This window comes from Blastomyces dermatitidis (assembly GCF_000003525.1).
Source record: "Blastomyces dermatitidis ER-3 genomic scaffold supercont1.12, whole genome shotgun sequence".
NCBI classification, from domain to species: domain Eukaryota; kingdom Fungi; phylum Ascomycota; class Eurotiomycetes; order Onygenales; family Ajellomycetaceae; genus Blastomyces; species Blastomyces dermatitidis.
The window spans coordinates 1,607,955-1,628,586 of NW_025544785.1; the positions used below are offsets into that span (position 1 = coordinate 1,607,955).

Sequence of the window (20,632 nt, forward strand, 5' to 3'; positions counted from 1 at the left end):
TTTGAACATTTATACAGCGACATCGAACGAAGGAGACGCTGATTTTCTCTATTGCTAACAATGTGGGCATATGAATGATAACTCCACGTTGTTTATATATGGCTGACTTTACCTGGAAGGAAAAATAAATCTGGCTGAGCAGATTTCAGAGTCGCTTCCCCATGGAGTGGCCCCCGCGAACCTCTTTTGCTGGTCAGAAGCGGAAAATTAACGATGTCAAATCTGAGGATGAGGATGAGGAGGATGTGAAGCCCGCGCTTGGTTTTCGCGGATTTGCACCTTCAACGATGACACAATCCCCATCTCCTCCCCCTACCATGAACGCGAAATCGACCCATCGCCCAGCATGGACAAACGGCGGCGGCTCCAGTCCCAGAGGACAGAACCGGGCAGGGAAGGGCGGACCTAGTGGAAGTGGCAATACATTTGCCGCCCGGATGATGGCTAAGATGGGATACAAGGAGGGTCAAGGCTTGGGCGCCAGTGGCCAGGGAATGCTCACCCCCATCGAAACTGTATTACGACCGCAGGGAATTGGTTTAGGCGCCATAAAGGAGAAATCGCGGCAAGCAAAAGATGAAGCGAGGCGCGAAGCTGCTAGGAGGGGAGAAGTATTGGAAGATAGTTCGGATGAGGAGCGTAGAGTAAGACGGCTGCGGAAGGAAGAACGGAAGAACGAGAGTGGGAGTGGCACGAGTACCCCAAGAGGCCCTGCGAAACCAAAGTTTAGAACTGCGCGCGAGATTGAGGCGGACACGGTTGGGTTGGAGGTTCCTAATGTTCTCAAGTCGTTGATAGATGCTACTGGCAAGGAGCAGAAGCTATTGACCTCGACAGCCGGATTGATGACGCCGCTGGAGTTCGTGAGCGCGGATGAGAGCGAGGCTCTGAAGATTGCCCGGAGAGCAAGGAATGACCTTGAAGCTTTTGCAGATGAATGGAAGGCACTTACGGAGAGAAGGAAGTTTGTGGAACTTGAAGAAGACCGGGTGGTACAAGAGATGGATACGCAACAAACGAAGATCGAGCAACTGTCGTCGTTAACTTCCGCTGCGGAAGCGTTGGAGAATTTCAGTTTTGATGATGGCCTGGCGGTACGATGGGAGCAAATTACGCAGAGGTTGGAAGTGTTGGAAATCCAATTCGAAAGTGTAATTGATGAGTATGAGCTCTCTGAGCTGGCTGTTGCGGCGATTCATCCCCTTTTTAGGGAATCTGTGGAAGAATGGGAGCCGCTAAACGATCCCACAAATTTGGTCTCCAATCTCCAACGACTTCAGACTATCCTATCTCGAAAACCTCGCAACATACAGGAGGGCGATGGTAGGCAAAAACATTCTACCACCCCCTACGAAACCATGATATATACTATATGGCTGCCAAGAGTCCGAACCGCTATTCTCAACGACTGGGATGTGCAGGATCCATCACCTGCAACCACATTGATAGATGCATGGAAAGATGTGTTGCCCGAATTCATCTACGCTAATGTTCTTGACCAGCTTATTGTCCCAAAACTCAGTACGGCAATCAAAGAATGGAAGCCACGAAGTAGTAAGAAACGAAATGGGCCTTCATCCCAGGCATCCCAGTTTCCATGGTGGCTCTTCGACTGGCTACGATACTTGGACGAACGACACACAAACCCTAAAGCGCCAACGGGCCTCCTCTCAGACGCAAAACGAAAATTCCGCGTGGTACTGGATACCTGGGATTTGGATAGGGGGCTTCCTAGAGGCCTTGAATTTTGGAAAGAAGCGCTTGGCTCAGAATTTGAGGCAGCATTACGAAATCATCTCCTCCCACGTTTAGGCCGACACCTCCGTGAGGATTTTGAAGTGAACCCACAGGACCAGAACCTGGATCCGTTCGAAAACATCTTGAAATGGAAAGATTATTTCAAACCAACCGTCATCGCCCTCCTCCTTACTGCTGAATTCTTCCCTAAATGGCATGCCGTGCTCCATCTCTGGCTAACATCAGACCCCAACTACGAAGAAGTTGGCCAATGGTTCTCCTGGTGGAAGTCGCAAGTCCCCGATGAAATTAACGCCGTCGACGAAGTAGTCGAGGAATGGGAACGGGGGCTTGAAATGATGAATCTTGCACTTGACCTGAGTGACAGGGCAAAGACAGAACTGCCGCCACCATCCACCAGTCAACAGAGACAGCAACAAAGAGACCTACGAGACCATATCAAGCAAAAACCATTCCCTTCGCAAGTACCCCCAGCTACCTCCAAACCCCGACCAGCACCTGCCAAGCGTATCGAGGAGCCCACATTCAAAGACGTCGTGGAAGAATGGTGTGCGGATGAGGGACTTATCATGATCCCACTGCGCGAAGCACATGTCCAGAGCGGCCTGCCGTTATTCCGTATTACGGCGAGTGCCAATGGGAAGGGTGGTGTGTTGGTGTACCTCAAGGGGGACGTGGTATGGGCGCAGAATAAGAAGGCGAGAGACATATGGGAACCTCTTGGGTTAGATAATGTTCTTGTAGCACGCGCGGAGGGGAAATAACTTCCTTCGCCATTCTTATCAAGCCGTTTTTTCAAGGCAAGACTTTTGATTTTATTTTAATACCCTTCACATTTATGATCCCAGCCAGGCAGGGCATGTGGGCAGTGTGCGAACAGCTTGTTGTAAAGGAGAGGGAATTTAATGTTGCTCTAATAGGAGTTTTCTGGGGATATTTCTAGCTAATAATATCTTAGAGTGTATGAAAAAGAAACGAATAACTGTCTATTCCGTGCCGCTAGCTCCTTCGCGGGATGACCGTTCAACAATAGGAACAATGAAATTTAAGATTTAATCTTGGGATTCTATCAATTTACTACAATATATATAACCAACATAATATACTCGTATTTTGTGGTATCGAATCTTGAAAGTAGCCGATCCCTTCTGGCATGTACAGTACATGCATCTCTGGAAAATATGTAACTAGAATATATAACTTAGCCATTTCCCCCCCTCTATTAACACATAATATCAAGGCCAAATTCAACGTGAAATGACATCGTAACGAAGTCGCGGATGGGGTCTCTATGTAAAAGGAATAGCAGTAAAAACAATCAGATCAGGAGGAAAAACCAAGGCGCAAGGGTAAATATACTACTAAAACCAGTAATCAAGCAATGCCAATGGTGTGAAAACAGCACATCAAACTTCGTCTTGCTTCTCTTGCTTCTCGCTTCCTATTTCCGTAGATTTGGACTTCTTTGCTTTCCCCCTTTTCCCTCCACCTTTACTATCCCTCCATTAATTCTTTTTAAGACATCATTTTTCATCAACGCCAGTGCCTTACAATAAAATGATTCCCAATTATCCCTTGGCGCTGTATTTCTCATTAAATGCATTTACAGCTGAAGAGAGAAATGTTGTTAGTTAGTTATCCAACCAACAAAGCGACGCAATGAGCACGGAGCACGGTTTGCCAGAATTCAAAACGTACCAATAGCGATCTGTTTATAGAGCCAATTTCTTGCGCTCTCGTCTTGCACTGGTATGAAAGGGCCATTTGCACCACCCTTGAGAGTGATACTCATCCCGGTTCTCTCTTTGGAAATGGTTTGGATATCGGTTAGCTTGATGTCCCATTCTGCAGTTAGGCGCTTGGACCGAACGAGCATAATGCGATTATACGTGAGCATGATCATCATATCTTTGCCCGGGAACTCGAGATGTGCAAGATAGTCGTCGTTGAAATATTTGCCATCGTCAGTAGTTTTAAGCCAGAACTGGCCTAGTGCTTCTCGTTGTGAGTAGGGCCGGACTATGCCATCCATGCCAATGAAGCGGGTAAGACGGACGCGGTCTAATCCACCAGTATCAAAAACCGTAGTGGTGTTTCGAACACCTTCGGCGAGGTCTGGAAAGTATCGTTCGTTAATATAGATAATTTTTTTTTAAGGGGAGAGGTTATCGGGGTTGTTACTTACTGGAGGCGAGATCAAAGGCGCCTAGAGCTGGCTTGGTCGCAAGACCCAAAACCCCCTTGCCAATTCCCTTCACGAAGCCTTGTAATCCTTCCTTTTCGGCGCCTTCTAAAGGATGACGTGCTAGGCCCCCAATACCACTGGCCATACTTTGAGCAAATGCATTTCCACCAGAGGTAACTCCGTACAACGCATGTTTAGGCCGATTGCGCGCTCTCGCCATCCTCCGTTGGTCTTGGAATTCTTTGTCCAGAGTTGCTGCCGCCAGGCCCTTCGACAAACTTCCAGTGAACTTGGCCATACTGTCCGAAAACCCAAACACAGACTTCTTGACGAAACTTGTAGCGCCCTTTGCAATTCCGATCCCTAGTTCCTGTGGTCGATCCGACATGACGAGACCCTGATACGGTTCATAAAATATGTCAACAAAGCCTGAGCTCACGGTATTGAACAAACCAACAGGATTTCCTAAGAAATCGGCCGAACCGAGAACAACGTGGATTTGGCGGAGGAATTCTTGGGTGTAATGGCTCGTGACGCTGGAAAGTAGCATAGGCATCGATACTCTCGCGTTTTCCAACATTAGAGCATTTAGCCGGACAGGAGCATCGTTGACGTTTCCCATTGACATTGTCAGGACGTTGATGAAGAACATGAGGGGGTTAGACGGCTCCATGGTATCCTCAACGTTCACTCGCTGGGTACGCACGAAAGAAAGATCTAATTGCATAGGCTGGAGATGCAAGACTTCAAAATATACGTCTTTGCCGTGTTCCTCTTGTTGTGGCTCTGGGATATCTAGATCTGCATCACAAAGCCTTCCTTCCTTCTCCTCAGACCATGACGCACCAGGTACCTTCACAAAATCCAGCATCGCGAAAATGAAATCCTCGTCAAGTTCCAAAGTCATCTGTTGCAAAAGGAGCGTGGCGTATTTGATATATAAGACGCCGTATGAATCGTCTTTAACACGGGTAACTTTAGCATGGAAGATAGGATGTGCTTCCATCTCCTTCCCAGTTTTCTGGACCACACTTGGATAGAGCAGCATGGGGAAGATGCCACCGTAAAGTTGGTTGTCAACCTGTATCCATTTTATTGTCGTATCAACGGTTTGGTAGAGCTTTGATTCGCTAAACTTGAATTCGATATCCCGGAAGGTGAAGTAAACTAGCTCTTTAAGCTTCTGGTTGATAAGGGATATTCCAATGCCACCTAGTCGAAGTTGTGCTTTGAAGTTGACATCGGACTTGATATCTTTCACTTCAAAACCAGAGGAGATACTGGTCTGTGAGGACGGGGCATGATACTGGCGGTACATGCTCTTGGATGGTTTATAATTTGACAGAATTAGTGTTTGTGTAGGGCCTTCAGCGGAGATATTTAAATCGATAATCTTTGATAGGCCATGTTCTTCGATTGGTGGTATCTTCATTGGAATTAGATTCCCAATCTCGGCTAGTTTGATGTGTCTCTCCTTGCCACGACATAACAGAACAAGCGACTTGTTTTTGGCAGCCGGATAGTCCCAGGCGTAAGGCATGATGCTTCTAGGGGGGAGGCGATATCGGATTGGACGCCAGCCAGTTTCTCGGTAATCCTCATCCTCATCTAGGTTAGGATTCTAGCAAGGAGTGTTAGTATGCAGTGTCTGTGCCCCAAAAATTTCAAGGAATGCGACTTACAGCTTGGAAAAACATAAATTCAGTATCGCTTTCATTGCGCATTGAGAAAGGCCAATGTAAAGTTTCGCTAATGATATGGAGGAATATTGTGGCTGCTTCCATGAGAACCTCTATTCGGATGAGCTTCTGGCGTTGGTTGGCCCTGGCCAGCTTCACATGGATAGCTCCTAGATCCGATATGTTAAAAGGAGAAGACCACTGGTTATTTACACCGGGAAAGCATAAGCAAAGTTGTTTTTGGGGAGCGTGTCGCAAGAAGTGAAGTGGTACTAAATCACCCGTTCGGAGGCTGATCACGTTTGGGGAGCCTGGTTCGCGAGCAATCAGATCTTCATTCAGCTTGTTGTTTAGGACGAAACGAGGCGCCACAGTGACCACTTTCGTAAGTTTATACTTCCCCTCGCCTTCTTCGACGGTAATGCCAGCATGGTACTCGGCCCTTCCGTTTGAAGCAGGTAGAATGGCTTCAAATGTGCTCCCTATGGCCTCAAAACTTTGGGGCTTACTCCATGAAGAACCCTCGACCCGTAGAATAGATCTGTTTCTGCGATCCACGGTAGGATAGGAGTACATGTATGGCAAAGCCCTCCGAACGCCACTGCGTCCATCTGTCCTGATAGCTTGCCCAGCGGATTTTGTCGACTGGAACATGCTCTTGCTTTGGAGGTTAAGATCTAGTCCTGTCTTGTTTAATATCAGATAAGGACTGAATATCGAAACCTTAAAGGCCCCTCCGCTATCTGGAACGGTAAAATAATGCAGACCAAGCCGTAATTCCGTACCGGAGTCATCCTGGACTGTAAGGATCGACTCCCTCCGGAAGTCTTCCTGCGCATTTCCGTTTATTATAGCAAATTCACAGTGTCTAAAGGCCGTGTCTTGCAAATCGACACTGAGGAGTAATAGATGAGACAATTCAACGACGTGTACAGGGCTGATGCCACCCTTTCGAAGGAAGTTTGTCCAATCTTTCCGGGTATTCTTGTCATAGATGCGGTACTTGAAGTCGTATGGGAGAAGATTCTGGATCTCGATCGGGGCAGAAACGCGGATTCTCATGTATGGATAAACATTAAGGATAGGATCCTTGGTATCAAAATTTGCACTCATTTGGAAATAGAATGGTGGGGCCTGCTGTCCGTTTTCGCTATTGCACCTGAGTGTTCTGGTGGGCCTCTTCAGTAGATCATTCCAGAAGAGCCTCTCGTTCGACCAGTCGTAGCCGAATCCCTGGTCAGGTCGAACCACTAAAGAATGCATGTAAGCAGCTCCTACAGGAGCAGGCCGGGCATCGCCAGGTAGAATCTTCTCGATCTTGAGGAGGTGTCCATCTTCAGGACTAAACACACCTAATTCCACTGGAATTTGTGTTTTATTCTCCACGAGTAGTGGCGAACGTAAGGTGATATATTTCACGTTGTCCGCCCCCAGTACAACTTCAACGACGAGCTTGTGGAGTACTTTTTCCTTCTTTGGTTTTAAGTTATATAACGTTTCGCCTTCGCGGACAACAGTAATTCTGTTAATTGCATCGAACCCACTTCCCTCGAGCTTAATACCGACCATGCCAGCGTTGGCTTCTGGTGAGAGGTTCTCCCGCATCGCAGTCGCATCTTCGAATCTCCAGGGACATTCTTCACCATCACTCAGCATCCTGGCATGCCCTTCTCCGCTTTTGTCAGTATCAGCCCAAACTCTCAGGTCGAACCCGGTATAATTACGCAGTTTATACGGCGCATCAGCTCCCCGGGGTTTCGACAGGACATCCTCCTCAGTGGAGAGGAACTGGAAAGATTTTGACGCTAAAGCAATAGTCGCAGATGTAATCGTGAGTTCCATGTTCTTATGAGAAAAAGCTTCGATGGATAGAACATCTGGATTTATTTCCTTCGACATGTGGAATCCGAATTTCCACGGCTCAATTAGGGGCTCCCAAACCGACTTTGAAAAATTGTACACATTGAGGAAGGTGTCGACTGAGGTATCTGCACTCATGTTGGTAGACCAATCTCGAACGTCGACGTTAAATTGTTTCACACTCCAGTCAAGAAGAGGTAGTTCGTGCAAATCCCCGATAAGAATAACCCGAACTCCATCAATCTGGGCTGTCATTTCCTCCCTTTTCATGATTGTTGACTGTTGGATTTTCCCAATTTCTGTCTCAACAACGGGTTTTTGATGTGAACTGGAGCTGGCAGAATGGAACGTTGCAGGTCTGCCTCCGACTGATCGTCGTCGAGTGGACTTTATAGACTTCTGATCCTTCAAACTCTTCGACTCGGAATCCTCCAAAGGTTCGGCCCTCGATTTCGTCATTTCAGAAGCCTTGTTCATAATTTGAACGGCAAGAAGAATATCTCTCAGTGATAGTCGAAGTACTAGAGGATCAACATGTATGTTGATTCTTGTCATCGAGGAGCATCTCCCTTTGGACTGGACATCCATGGAAAGAGCAATTGCGAAATCGTCCAGCAGTCGAAGCCGGCTGGTCTCAAATTTGTCCATGCGGCAGAGAAACATGCCGACTTTGGTCATTTCCAGCGTGGAGGCATTCTGTTGAGAGTATATTAATTGCTTCGAACCTAGGACAATGGCTTCGGTATTAGTTATCGCTGGGTTAGCCACTAGAATCATTTGGGCATCAACTATGTTGACTCTGAAAGAAAATGTCATCGCATTTTTAGAACCATTGGTAGCTCCTGAGGGAGAAGTTTTCACAGGGGAACTGGGCGAAGGTGGTACAGATTCCGTCTCCTCCGTTTCCTCGTCTTCATCATCGGCTGCAGGGTGTTCGTCGTTGGCAAAAGCTGCACTTGCAAAGGATTGGAGCGCGAAAAGATAATCTAAGGCAAATATGACTCTTGGGCTATCAATGGTAAGCATAGCGATTAGGTGTTTTTCTTCACCTCCGGAAATTGACACGCTGGCCATGAACTGCTGCTGCACTTCTGTATTGATAAGAGACATAATTTTGCGAAAACGATTTGTTCCTTTGGTTCGACTGTCTCGGATGTTGAATGAGTGCACCAGGAGTTCCGATTCAAGCGCACCATCACTCAACATTCGAAGTTTGACATTTGTATTGTTCAAGAAAAATTTAGACAGGCTGGATTCATCTAAACGTCCAACTGGCTGGCCATCTTTCGCCAGAATTAGCTCGAGACCAATCGTTTCAACCCGGAATGCCATATCAAGACGTATCCATGGGTCTGACTCAGCTTCACCGTTGGGGTTTGAATGGGGCTGCACAGGGGTTAAATCCTGACTCGGCCTGGGGGTGCCGGGGAATGCGGGTTCCGTGGTGGAGGGAGGCAGTGCTTCGATTGCTTCTGCTTCCTGGAGATCCTGATCTGGCAAAAGAGCTGTTGAGATAGTCTTCGACAGCTCCAGTAAAAATTTAAGCTGCGGTTGAGATATTCTGAGATTGATTGGAGACATAGACCCGTCAATTTCGATGTCTGGACGAGGCACGCCGGCCTGGTGGTCAAGATAAAGTATGGTAAAATCGAGGTCCACCTTCTCAATCATCTGCAATTCTTCACAGTAATCGTCCTCATACCAGAAGTTTGAAGTCAATCGAATATGGCGAATTCCAGCTGAAATCACGTTGACACTTGGGCTTTTTCTTTCATCGTCAAGCGGGCTGAACTTATTATTGGCGTAAATCTCTCCCAAATGCGCAGTCACGAAATCCCTCGGTCTGTCTTCCTCGGTAATCCGAGGGAATACGAGGATAGGTGTCTTAACCACGACATCGAAGCGCATCAGTGAAGCATTTTCCTGGATCTGGTTCGCTTGGTTCGCCGCAGCCTGGCGTGCAGCATTGAAAATAGCTTGCATTTTCCCAAATTTAACTAAGAAGTTGATGATTCTCTGATAAGGACCCTCAATGAAATTAATTTTAATCGAGCCAGATCGCAAGAATACTTCAGAGTTATATCCAGGATAATCTTCGGACTCGGGATCGAAGGTCTGATATTTGAAATCTGCAAAGTCGTCTCCTTCGATACTCATTAACCTTCGTACCGCCGACTGCGAATGGTTCATATCATCGAAGAGAGTCAAGCTACCCATCCGAGTTTCAATTCTCATTGACGGGCCGGTTAAAAAGATGCCAACATCAGCGGCATTTAAACTTATCGTAGCAAGCCTGACTCCATCATCATTGAGAATGAGAGCAATTCTTTCCAATTTCGCTTTAATACGGATTTTCCCAGGCCCAGGTTGTTGCTGTTGCTGTTCTTCCTCAGGATGATCCAGTAACGGTGTGTCAGCTTGTGCCTGTTCTTGTGCCTTGTTATTGTTATTGTTACCCGGGTTCGTAAAGGTGATAAGGATAAAGTCCAGCAGGGTAAGAAGCGTTTTCCTTGTCACAACGAGGTTTATAGTTGATATTGCAAGGTCCAAATTCATTTCTGTGCCATCATAGGTCGATATAAACTCCGGAGATTTCGGATTCACACGAACAAACCTCAGGTTGAACAAATCCCTTTCTTCATTTGCGTCAGAACCCTTGGAGGAGATTATTTGCTTAAAATCCGGGGACGGCGAATCCTCGATATAATCATCCACGCTAAGAGAGTTTAGGAGAATTTCTGCAACCATATCGTATTGGCGAAGGTAGTAGTCCAGTTGGAAATGTTTGGCAACCAACTCTACCAGCAACTTATCAGCGCTTTCCCCATTAGGGTCAGAGCGGTAAAGCGAACCGCGAAGTGTGTCAACTGTAAATTTGAATTCAAATATTCTCTTGTGGATGTTGGTGGGCTGTCTGGACCCCTTCTCGACAGTGCGACCGCCTGACTCTTCCGCAACTGAATCAGTTTCATCGACAGTGATCTCCGGTAGGCTAGGCAGTTGGAATGACGATGATCTTGGTTTCCTAGTTGAGGCATCTGTCCCGGACCTTTCTCTTGGGGCTCCCTGTAACTTAGTGAAATCTTGGGTTTCTTCGTCGATCCGCGGAATCGCAATGTCAATCAACCTCATGAGATTTTTATACTTTGTGTCAGACATCGATGCATGCAATTCTTGCAGACGGCCTGACACTCGCGTGCGCGTAAGTTCCGTAGATTTCGGGACAATGCACAATTCAAGCATGAAATGCATACTTATGCGGTCAATGATATGGAAATTTTTCGAAACGACGCCCGAGGTTAGCTGTGCTTTGGTGGCCTCGATTCCAGGGCCGATAAGGACTTGAGTGGACTCAAGCTTTAAGAGAAATTTGTCGTACATCAAACTTTCGAGCTGCCTGTAGTCCTCTTCGCTGAACCCTTTCTTTTGTCTTCCCTGCGAATCCTTAATAGTGTCCTTGGATACTAATTCGCTGGTAACACTGACATGACCAGCATCAACGATTAAACATATGGTGCTTTCCTTGACAATGCTTTCTGGAACGATGATCAGAGGTGCCTGGATATCGAGCTGCGCATTTACTGTCTTGTGCTCCTCTAGCGCGAATTCCAACCCGGCTCGGGTCTGCTGTCGAATCTCTTCGACAGTGGCACCAGCAGTTTCAAGCAGGGCACCAATGGACTCCATGTGTCTTTCAGGGGGCCGTAAAAACCTGACCACTTCAACTAGGACCGCAGGGTTGTAAATAACCTCAATACTCTTCAACTTCATCTTGATTGCGGAATCTGCACTGCCATCAAGCGGGTTTTGTTCTAGCTGAAGATGGAAAAGGCTGGCATCTAAGTCCAACGTTTCCTCCTCCTGGGATTCAAGGTCTTGGCTCTCTATCTTCTCGCTTGCTTCGTCCTTAAGCTCTGTCACCCTGTCCTTAACTCGAATTATTTGCGGGAAAAGAGTGCCTTCTGTCGTTCCATCATACAATCGAAGGCCTCCTAAGTCAATATCAATGACGAAGGAATCTGGTCGTTGTTTCGCTTTCGCTCGGAACTTGTCAAAGACCAGCTTCAGAACCTCGTTTGCTTTTCCTTGGGGATCTCGTTTTAAAGTAAAGCTACCCGTTCGCAGGCTAGAATCTACCTGGAACTTGACAGAGTCCTTGGGAAGCTCGACACTCTCGGCGATGGCCTTTTTCTCATCCCAGTCGATTGCATCATACAGCTCCTGTTTCTGCTCCTCGGTCATTGTTGTACTTTCCTCCTCCTTCTTGGTGCCCCAAATCCATTCGGACCAGGTCTGACTTCTGGCAGGCTTCTTAACTCCAACATTTTCCTTCCTCAATTGGTTCCTTGCTAATGACCTCCAAAATCTGAGATCTTCATAGGAAAGTTTCTCCTCCAGACGGCCCAGTTCCGCAGCTTCTTCTGGCGATAGAGTTTCCTCCCTCTTTTTCTTTTTAAATAAGTTGATATATGAGACCCGATCATCCCTTCGTTCTTTAATATAACCCCATGTCCAACGCCGATTCCGTTCGTGGATTTTGCTAAGAACAGAATTTGCAGCGAACTGTAACCAAGCTCTTGGGTCTTCCTTGGGTCGAACTTTCGGTTGGTGTTGCTTGTATTCTTGATGCCGAATAAAGTAGTGGAATAAATCAACGAGCATCAGCACATCACGGTACTGATCTTCATCAAGGACAAAGCCAAGTTCATCAAAAAGCAACCTCGCCTTGATTCTTGGTCGATCTGTCCGCCCAGTTTTATCAATCTCGAGGCCCGCTCTGCCACTAACGGGTTTCAGCATGAACTGGTGGTTTTCTTCATTGATGGCGGCCTTGAGTCTACTGATCAACTCCTCACGACTCAGGCCCATGCCTTCGCCATTTCCCCCGGTGCCTGATCCGAAGAGTTCCACATCCGTATTCCAATAGACAGCAAGAGCTTCTAGGACAGCCAATTTATGGCTTGTGCCTGATGTGGACTGAACAAATGTGGGTTTCCAATCAGCATCCGTGCTGACAGCACTGAGCTCCTTGACAGTTATGCCTACGGCAAAATGATGCCCCGGGGCGGCAATGGAATCCTCGTAGCGGAAATGCACATTCTTAATCTCCACCTGTAGATTGTCGATAATAGCGGTAGTCAAACTTTGAGTAAAGCTCTGATTTTTTAACCGCTCTTCTTGGGACATTCCGTCAGTGCTTTGCTGCTCCTTAAGTATTTCTGCACTTTCGAGTTTCTCCATCTTGATCGCATGTTGCCGTCGTTTTTCCTCTTCTGGGTCGTAGGTGGCATCCTCTTTGGGTGCTGCGAGTAGGAAGACGTCTTGTATGTGGACCCTCACTGGCTGGCCCCTCAAATTTGACCAGGGTATTGATAAGGTAAGTTCTCCAAGATGACCTTCGACGACATTTAAGGGAAGACGGAGCTGGTCGAGGGCTTCCCGCCGCAGTTCAAGGTTTCGCAGTTTCACGTCGCCAGACCAGATCCCAACATTGAGTTGTCCCGCATCGAAATTTTTGACGTACATGCCCAGAAACCTGTTTAACAGGTTCGCAACGATGCCTTCGAGCATGTTGGCAGTCGACGGTCGTTACCCTGACCGGGGGAGGGGGAATTCAATCGGGTATGTGAAGATAGAACGGGAGGAGGTCCGAGGTCGCGTATCTCAAATCGAAAAGCATGGGAATTAAAATGGAGTTTAGTAAACCGCAAGAGTGGTACTAGACGCATAGTAGTTGTTAGTATCTCGATGCGACTGTGGATGATATCCCGAATGATAGTAAACAAAGTTCGAGGAACGAGATTGGCATTTTTCCCCCCACACGGCTGGAAAGAAGTCACTTGCAAAGACTCAACTCTCATTTACGAATAGCATACAGAGGCCTTGCTAGTATGCTAAAGGCGGGGAATGGCTTACCGCATTGGTTCGGATTCAGGAAGCCCTAAAGGTTGGTGAGGGTTTACTCCAGCACACGGGATACGGACGCAGCAATCATGCTATGTCTCCAGCCTTCAGTCTCCAGCATACACATCCACAGTAGTCGGGCAGAATACCGCGATACTTCAAGAGAATCCAAGGTTGGTCTGTGATATGAAGCTTAGAAGCAACTGGTGAGCAGGTCGTGGCGGGTTGGCAAGCAGCAGGTGAAGGAGAGTTTACGTCACCAGTTAGTTAAATAGCTGCCCGAAGGAGCAAGCCGCAAGGGAAAAAAATACTTTGTTGTTACCCAAAGTCTCCACAAAACGTCCTGTTCCTTGACCTTTTGTGGCTGCTTGCTTAAATATATTCAGATTACAAGCAGAAATGCTCTAGGTATTATTAGGCATATCAATTCCACGGAGGACTTGCTCGTACGTATATATTTTTTCACAAGAAATAGTTACTGAATCTATTTTCGCTCTTACTCTGACTCCCCTCTTTTTGATCCAAGCTCGGCACAATCGGGTCTAACAACAATGAGGATAAGGGGACTGACTGCGCTATCGATACTCTCCTACAGTTGCTCTATGATATAGTTGGTATATTTCCTTCCATAGAGCCGGAGAAGCAATATTTTAATTTATATATATATATATATAGGCATCAATTGAAACTGAGGTTGATCCAGTTCAGTTTTCCGCGCGACATTACTCCGTATTTATGGTCGACTCGACTGCAAAACATGTTTGGTAATCTACGCATTCTTCCAAGTGAGTTAGTAACCACAATCTTCAATCACTATCCGGCTGCTGACAAACTTGCAAGAAAACAGAAAGACAGTGCGAAATCTTAATTCCCAGTCTCTAAACCCATGTTGAGATCTATGGGCCGGTTTGTGGGCAGGCAAGCAGACAGGCACGCCGGGCAATCGCAGGAAGATGTTCATGTGCATGTACCAGACGTGCTGGCGGCCTCGCGATTAGAGCCGGATGCATTTTTGGTTCCGGAATCATGAGAAAGTTATCGGGCGTTTTGAGGCCGTTCTGGTAGAAGGTACTATATGGGGTAGTCATCAATTCATGGGAGAGGATGGACGAGTGCCGACTGGCTTTGCAGATACTCTCCGTATCTTCTCGCGATGGTAATGACACATGCAGGAACCGAGAAAGCATTTCATATTTATGTTGTGAGGCTGGCGCCCGGTATCATTGTTCGTAAGATATTGCTGAAAATAATCAGTAGCAATCCTACAATACTAGAAGCTGGAAGATGGACCTCAGAAGATTTATCAGGGGCTGGGTATCGTGAAGGCTCAATGTCCATTTGACATAGGTATGACGATGTTAGGATCTGCCCTGCCATTCTCACTGGGTGTGGCAGCAGCAGGAGTACTGCCGTCAAAGGGAGCGCCATGACTCCCATTGCGCACAGATCTAATGCCCATGGGGACACATGGGAGGTCCTCGGGGAAGTCCTGGCTAATACATCGGGAGTCCCGTCGTCGACAGCCGTTGCAGGGCATGCTAGCAACTCTCGGATCGAATCTACACTTCATCTTCCGCAACTTGCATTCCCAGCAACTGCGCGTGCCCTTGTGCAATGGCGAACAAGTAGGGGTCATGTGACGATGTAACAAATGTAGCAGACATTGTATAGATCTGCCGGACGATGAGACTTGGGCCCCGAGGCGACTAGAGAAATTGTAATGGCAGTATACAAAATTCATAGAAGCGTGGAAAGGAGAAGGTTGACAATTGCAGCGGGGGGGGTTGGTCCTGGAACATCCTCGCTGTGATGGCTTGGCACCACACCCTAGCAGCTCTCGTCTGCCGGTCGAGACACACATGGCCGGACGAAGCTGCACAGAGTCAACTTCTTGCTTAGTCCTTTCCTTGCATAGAAAGGCTTGAACTCTGGCTTTCAAGGTTTCAAACTCTCAGGAACTTCAGGTCGTTTAATGTGTTGAGGTCCGGGCATCCTGTTTCACCAACCACCACCACCACCAGTGTTATTTAATCCATGGAGTACGGAGTATAGTCACACCATTCATGCTTTTTCAACGTCTCAATCAATCCTATAGGGGATCCGAATCACCAGGTTTGAATGTTCAGGTAGTTGCGTGAGTACTCTAGCGCGTCGCCGTAAACCTGGAACTTTTTGTAAAATCCGATTGGCATTTGTTACCGCTAAACTAGTTGCGCGGAGTTTCAAACATATGACGAGCCCCCAGAGCACCTGTATATGGGGATGATATGCATGTATCTTGGTCAGCTTGATATCTTTGAGCGGCAGACTTAGGTGTGAGCTTTGGAGGGAACCAGTTGTAACAGGAGACTGCTAAAGGCGGTCCACAAACATAAATGCTGAGTGTAACTAACAGATGTCAGTCATCTTATAATCCTTTCAATCTTGTGATCAACTTAACATTGCTATTGTCCAGAAACCAGTGAACATGGCATAGGACTTTTCAAGGTCTGACACGCTCAATCAACCAAAAGATGAGTTTGTCTCGGCAGCTCTCAGTATTCATGCTTACAGGGAGCTGAGTCTTCATTGCAGCACTCTTGCTCTATCACAAAACCCATCTCAAGTCTGCAGCCTTCTGAGATTATGAATACAATCATATCGTGAGATCAGCACCCAGTGATCATGAATTAATTGTAATCAGTACGCCAACAATCACCAATGTTAACTATTTGGAATCCGGAGTTTTCAGACAAAGCGAACTAAGCTGGATTCAGCCACCCGGCGCACTAACCGAGGAGATTACCTAATACACCAAATCCCGCCTGAACATCTCCGGCCAAACAACAAATATCAATGACAACGTCGGGACAAAGACTCACCACTCTCCTCTCAAAGCCCTTCTCGGTGCCCAATCTCTCTCCATTACGCTCGCTCGAGCCTCTACTCCGTTTCCCAGTGCAATTAGAAGCCACCTGCGCTTAGCCCGCCCCCTCCGCTGGTGGTCTTGCGTTCTCCGAAGTCCTCCGCCCCGTCTCCTCGAATCCATCCTTACCCGCCCGCCATGTTTTACCGAACCGCCGCTGCTCGCTCTATCCTGAGGGCAGCAACCAGCTCAAATTCATCTGTAACACGCTCGGCATTGTCTAGCACCATTTTCAAGGCCCAATTGACTTCGTCTGTCCGCCAAGCCGCTGTCACTCGTTCGACATCTCTCGCACTAGCCGCCCGCAAACCTACAACCACCGCTCTTACCCGATATGCCTCGACAGCTGCTGTCAAGACCAACGAGCCTACGCCAGCGCGGAAGGCTGAGGAAGAGGAGGATATTGATATGATGGCTGGTGTAAAGAGCGATATGGTCAGTATTTTGCTCTCCCAGCGACGTCGGTCGCGGACGAAGGCCGGGAATTGGGTTTCCATCGCAAGAAACACTAACATCGGGGCAAATTTGTATAGAAAATTATCCGTGAGACTTTCTCTCTCAAGGAAGTTCCCAAAGAAGCCTTGTACCTCGGATTGGCCGGTGTCCTTCCTTACCTCGCGACTTCGCTTCAAACTGTTTACTTGTCCTGGGAATTGAACAATGCCATCACCACTGGTACTGGCTACTACATCACCGGCCAAACTGCGGAAATGATGATGAGCATTCTTGAGCCGGTTCAGGTTGGATATGGCGCAGTTGTAAGTCCCTCTCACATACCTTGTCATCCCCCTCCTAGGTTTCCTTACATTATTTGGGGGCATTCTAATTTCTTTTTTATAGATCCTCTCTTTCCTCGGCGCCATCCACTGGGGTCTGGAATGGGCCGGCTACGGTGGAAAGGTTGGCTACCAACGATATGCTATTGGTGTCGTCGCACCTGCCGTCGCCTGGCCCACCCTATTCATGCCTATTGAATACGCCCTGATCTCTCAGTTCTGTGCCTTCACCTTCCTGTACTATAACGACGCCCGCGCCGCGGTTAAGGGCTGGACGCCATCCTGGTACCACATGTACCGCTTCGTCCTGACCTTCGTTGTCGGTGCCAGCATCGTTATCAGTCTGATCGGCCGTGAAGCCCTTGCCACCCACTATGAGTCCCGGAACGAACTGACCAAGAAGTGGAAAGAGTTGGCGCGCCGGCAAAAGGAGACAGCGGCCGTCAAGGCAGCGGAGTCCACCGAAGAGCAATAAATAATGCTCGCGGCGCAGGTGTTGCGTTTGTGCCATAGGGTTTAAAGTATCTAATCGTTTCCACCCTCCCTACGGCACCCCAAAGTTACTCCCACCATTTGTTTAGTCCTTTTGTAAATTAAGAAAAAGCAGAAAACGAGAACCAAATATATATATATGTCCAACCACAAAGCAAGACGCTGCGATTTTTTCATTTGTATATACCTCACTAATAATGGTTACCCCAATCCCATTATTTTTCGTTTGGAAACACATGGCTATTGCTATCAATTCATCCGTGAGGAGGCTATGCGTCCCCCCCATTCTTTTCCTTTGAAGTTGGGGGGGAGGGAAGAAAAGAGGTCCAGTTTTTTCGGCGATTCTATATTGCCAGAATATGAGCACTTAACAGAAGCGCAGGACGTAGCCCCAGAATTTAGACGTTTTATTCGACAAGGAAATAGGAATATCAACGTTCTCGCCGTTATTTTATGATATGTGCTTGAATTAGGTTTATAGCCTCGTATAAAACCTGCTACTAAAGCTTGAAGTGAACGGGGGTAAATGGCCCATAAGATGCTCCAACAGATGATGTAAAGTATCTAGAGTATGGGGCGCAGTATGTCAAAAAATTGAAGCTAATCATTCCGTGTCCCCTAGGAGTCGGTTTTGTCACTATCCAAAGGATCGGTTCATCTTACAGTACAAGAAGGCCGGCCCAACAAGTACGGTCAAGGCACCCTCATTCCCCATTAACCATCGGCGGATCACCTCGCAACGACGTCAGAAGTATAAATAAATAAGAAACACGGAGAGAAGCCGCACTTTTTGCACATCATTACTAGTTACAGCTGATCAGCCTTAGACGTCTAATATTGCTTGACAGCATACCATTTGGCCCCCTCACATACCTCCAAACGCACAAGAACTGAAACGAGCTATGATGAACGGCGATTTCTCTTGTGCAGCAGCACATAAAAGCATGAGCTTCAGAACCCTTGAAGCTCTCAAGAGCTCCAGGTGCTTCTTAAAGTAAATTTTTTACTTCAAAAGACGTTCATTTTCACAGCGATCCAATCCAACGTGCTTTTCTGTTGCCGACCAACTGCACCAGACGTCCCTCCTTCCCCCCTCTGCAACAAAGATCATGCCACGATCGAACTACGACAGGGCGTACAAGCACTTACACTTCAACTATGTTCTGGGGATTATCACGATCTTCACGGGCGTTTGTGGCTTTTGTTTGGTGACTTATGCTATATCGCAGCAGGAGTGAGATGGTAGCCTCCTGTTGGAAGTCTTTATCTCATTTGACCTATGATATACCTACCTCCCCACTAACAAGGTGGGTGGGCAAATCATTTAGACATGTATACATCGATGGCGTGGGAGGAATCGCGGCCATTTTCTTCATGGCGCCAGTGAGTACTCTTGTGGACGAGAGAACGCAGTTCCATCTATGCAAAGTATTGATTTGCTGCGCGATAAGAAATCAGCAATCATCGGTCACCTTTTGCTTTTATTCCCTTTGGCTGATTCAACAATGTTCGTTCGATCATGGGCTAATTAATATTAACAAACACCAAAGCTCGCGCTTACCTTCGTTTGCCCTTCGTTTGCTCACTTGCCTATGTAATAGCTGTATGGGTGAAGAAGTCAAGGGCGTCGATGCACCCAGGCATCCCCGTTGGATTTGACCTGATCACCGCGCTGTCCTTGGCTAGCTTGAGTGGATTTGCATGCGATGTCATGATCACCTGGGGTCCCTGTGATGTGAAAAAGAGCGAGGAATGCGCCGTGACGAAAAGGATAACAGCTACCGAGAGGACGGCGCAGGTTTTGACGTTTATCGATTTGCCAGTTTTCGCCCTTCAGGCATTTTTTCCCCCTTTTTCCCCCTCTCTCTACGTTCCCTCTTCCGCTCACATCGCATGTTTTGAACTTCCTATCTTCTACTATTCATGATGTTCACACAAGCTAACCAACTAAATTTTCCTGTGGTGGGCTAGATATGACAGTGTATTCCACTTGATCCTTCTCGTCTTCGTGTGCATGGCGTGTCACAAGGAGAGGCGGTTTCAGAAAAGCGACAAGGCGAATGCCTATGTCATTGAGCTGCAACAGACCGGACCTGGGGTCCCTAAGGTCTGAGAGAATGAGATACGACCGGTGTGCAAAACATCCGCGCGAACTAGATGAGTATAACGGGCGATGACAATTAATGTTAATGTTTTCTTCCGCCGGGGTGTATGCTATGTCAGCCGGCGCAGAAGGAAGACATCAAAGATGGATAAGGTGTGTCGCACTCGGGCGTTGTTTGAGATGCCAATGGATGTTAACATCGGCGAGCGAAGATGTTCTTTATCTTTTCTGCTGGCTAGGTGGATACTGCCGCCATATAATGTCTAATTAATATTCCAGTATAATGTCTAATATTTAATAAATAGTCCAAACTAGCGAAAGCATAGCTTTTGTTATCTATATCTCCTCCCCTGAATAATGTGGGGCGGAAGATCGAATTGACGGATGCGAAAGGCCGAGCGAGCTAATGAGATGGGCCCAAGGCGAAGAGCTCATAAGCCGGGAGATCTTCTTTTCGTTCTTGGACCGTTTTATATGAAATCCATATATGCATGATATCCAGTTGTCAAAGTGGTTTGCAGAGGAATTAGAGTTAGGGTTGATTACACGTCACTTTATGTGCCATCAAGACACTTTTCAAAGCTTGCGCGTTTGGAATTCTCCTTATATTCTGAAATAAGTTATAGTGGACTATTTAAAATTCTGAATGAAGTATGAGATATGGTGAATCGTCACAAGAACAGTGTGTTCTGTCCGCTGGCATCCGTCCGATTTGTGAAGCGGGTTTTACAGCGGTTAGGTCCCCGAACTTTGGCCATGGCGAGAGAAGTGCGGAGGAGGGAAAATAATGGATTACAAGATATGCATATGCATCAAATGTGCGGCTTTAAAAACCACAATATCGACTTATATAAATCTGTTAGGATAGCCGTAGAAACATCGTCCCATATAGTTTATATGGGCCATGGCATCTGGCAAAATTTATTTTATAACTAGTGAATAAGATTTGATATGCTTTACGCTGCGTAT

The 20,632-nt window shown here is 47.1% G+C and overlaps 5 protein-coding genes across 6 annotated transcripts; 3 read left to right on the forward strand and 2 right to left on the reverse strand.

Moving 5' to 3' along the window:
- The first annotated feature begins 16 nt into the window (after positions 1-16).
- BDCG_08916 (G-patch domain-containing protein) lies at positions 17-2,973 on the forward strand. The gene has a single exon (XM_045424692.1). The coding sequence runs from the start codon at positions 162-164 to the stop codon at positions 2,520-2,522; it is 2,361 nt and encodes a 786-aa protein (XP_045273353.1). The 5' UTR covers positions 17-161; the 3' UTR covers positions 2,523-2,973.
- BDCG_08917 (vacuolar protein sorting-associated protein vps13) lies at positions 2,681-14,046 on the reverse strand. The gene is made up of 5 exons (XM_045424693.1): positions 13,399-14,046; positions 5,626-13,201; positions 3,944-5,564; positions 3,457-3,873; positions 2,681-3,367 (listed from the first exon to the last, which is right to left on the reverse strand). The coding sequence occupies exons 2-5, from the start codon at positions 13,051-13,053 to the stop codon at positions 3,327-3,329; spliced, it is 9,507 nt and encodes a 3,168-aa protein (XP_045273354.1). The 5' UTR covers positions 13,054-13,201; positions 13,399-14,046; the 3' UTR covers positions 2,681-3,326.
- Positions 14,047-14,062: 16 nt separating this feature from the next.
- BDCG_08918 lies at positions 14,063-16,093 on the reverse strand. Of its 2 annotated transcripts, XM_045424695.1 has the most exons (3): positions 15,827-16,064; positions 14,224-15,764; positions 14,063-14,164 (listed from the first exon to the last, which is right to left on the reverse strand). In XM_045424695.1, exon 2 carries the CDS (start codon positions 15,245-15,247, stop codon positions 14,714-14,716), a length of 534 nt encoding a protein of 177 aa, XP_045282734.1. In that variant the 5' UTR covers positions 15,248-15,764; positions 15,827-16,064; the 3' UTR covers positions 14,063-14,164; positions 14,224-14,713. The 2 variants fall into 2 exon arrangements, with proteins under 2 accessions (XP_045282734.1, XP_045282733.1); XM_045424694.1 differs by having other exon boundaries at positions 14,070-14,626; positions 14,677-16,093.
- Positions 16,094-16,097: 4 nt separating this feature from the next.
- BDCG_08919 (uncharacterized protein) lies at positions 16,098-18,192 on the forward strand. Its single transcript, XM_045424696.1, has 3 exons — positions 16,098-16,726; positions 16,825-17,049; positions 17,132-18,192. The coding sequence occupies exons 1-3, from the start codon at positions 16,430-16,432 to the stop codon at positions 17,540-17,542; spliced, it is 933 nt and encodes a 310-aa protein (XP_045273355.1). The 5' UTR covers positions 16,098-16,429; the 3' UTR covers positions 17,543-18,192.
- A 476-nt stretch (positions 18,193-18,668) lies between these two features.
- BDCG_08920 (uncharacterized protein) lies at positions 18,669-19,672 on the forward strand (the record flags this gene model as incomplete). The annotated part of the gene is made up of 4 exons (XM_045424697.1): positions 18,669-18,749; positions 18,888-18,942; positions 19,161-19,365; positions 19,531-19,672. 4 exons carry the CDS (start codon positions 18,669-18,671, stop codon positions 19,670-19,672), a joined length of 483 nt encoding a protein of 160 aa, XP_045273356.1.
- Positions 19,673-20,632: the final 960 nt, after the last annotated feature.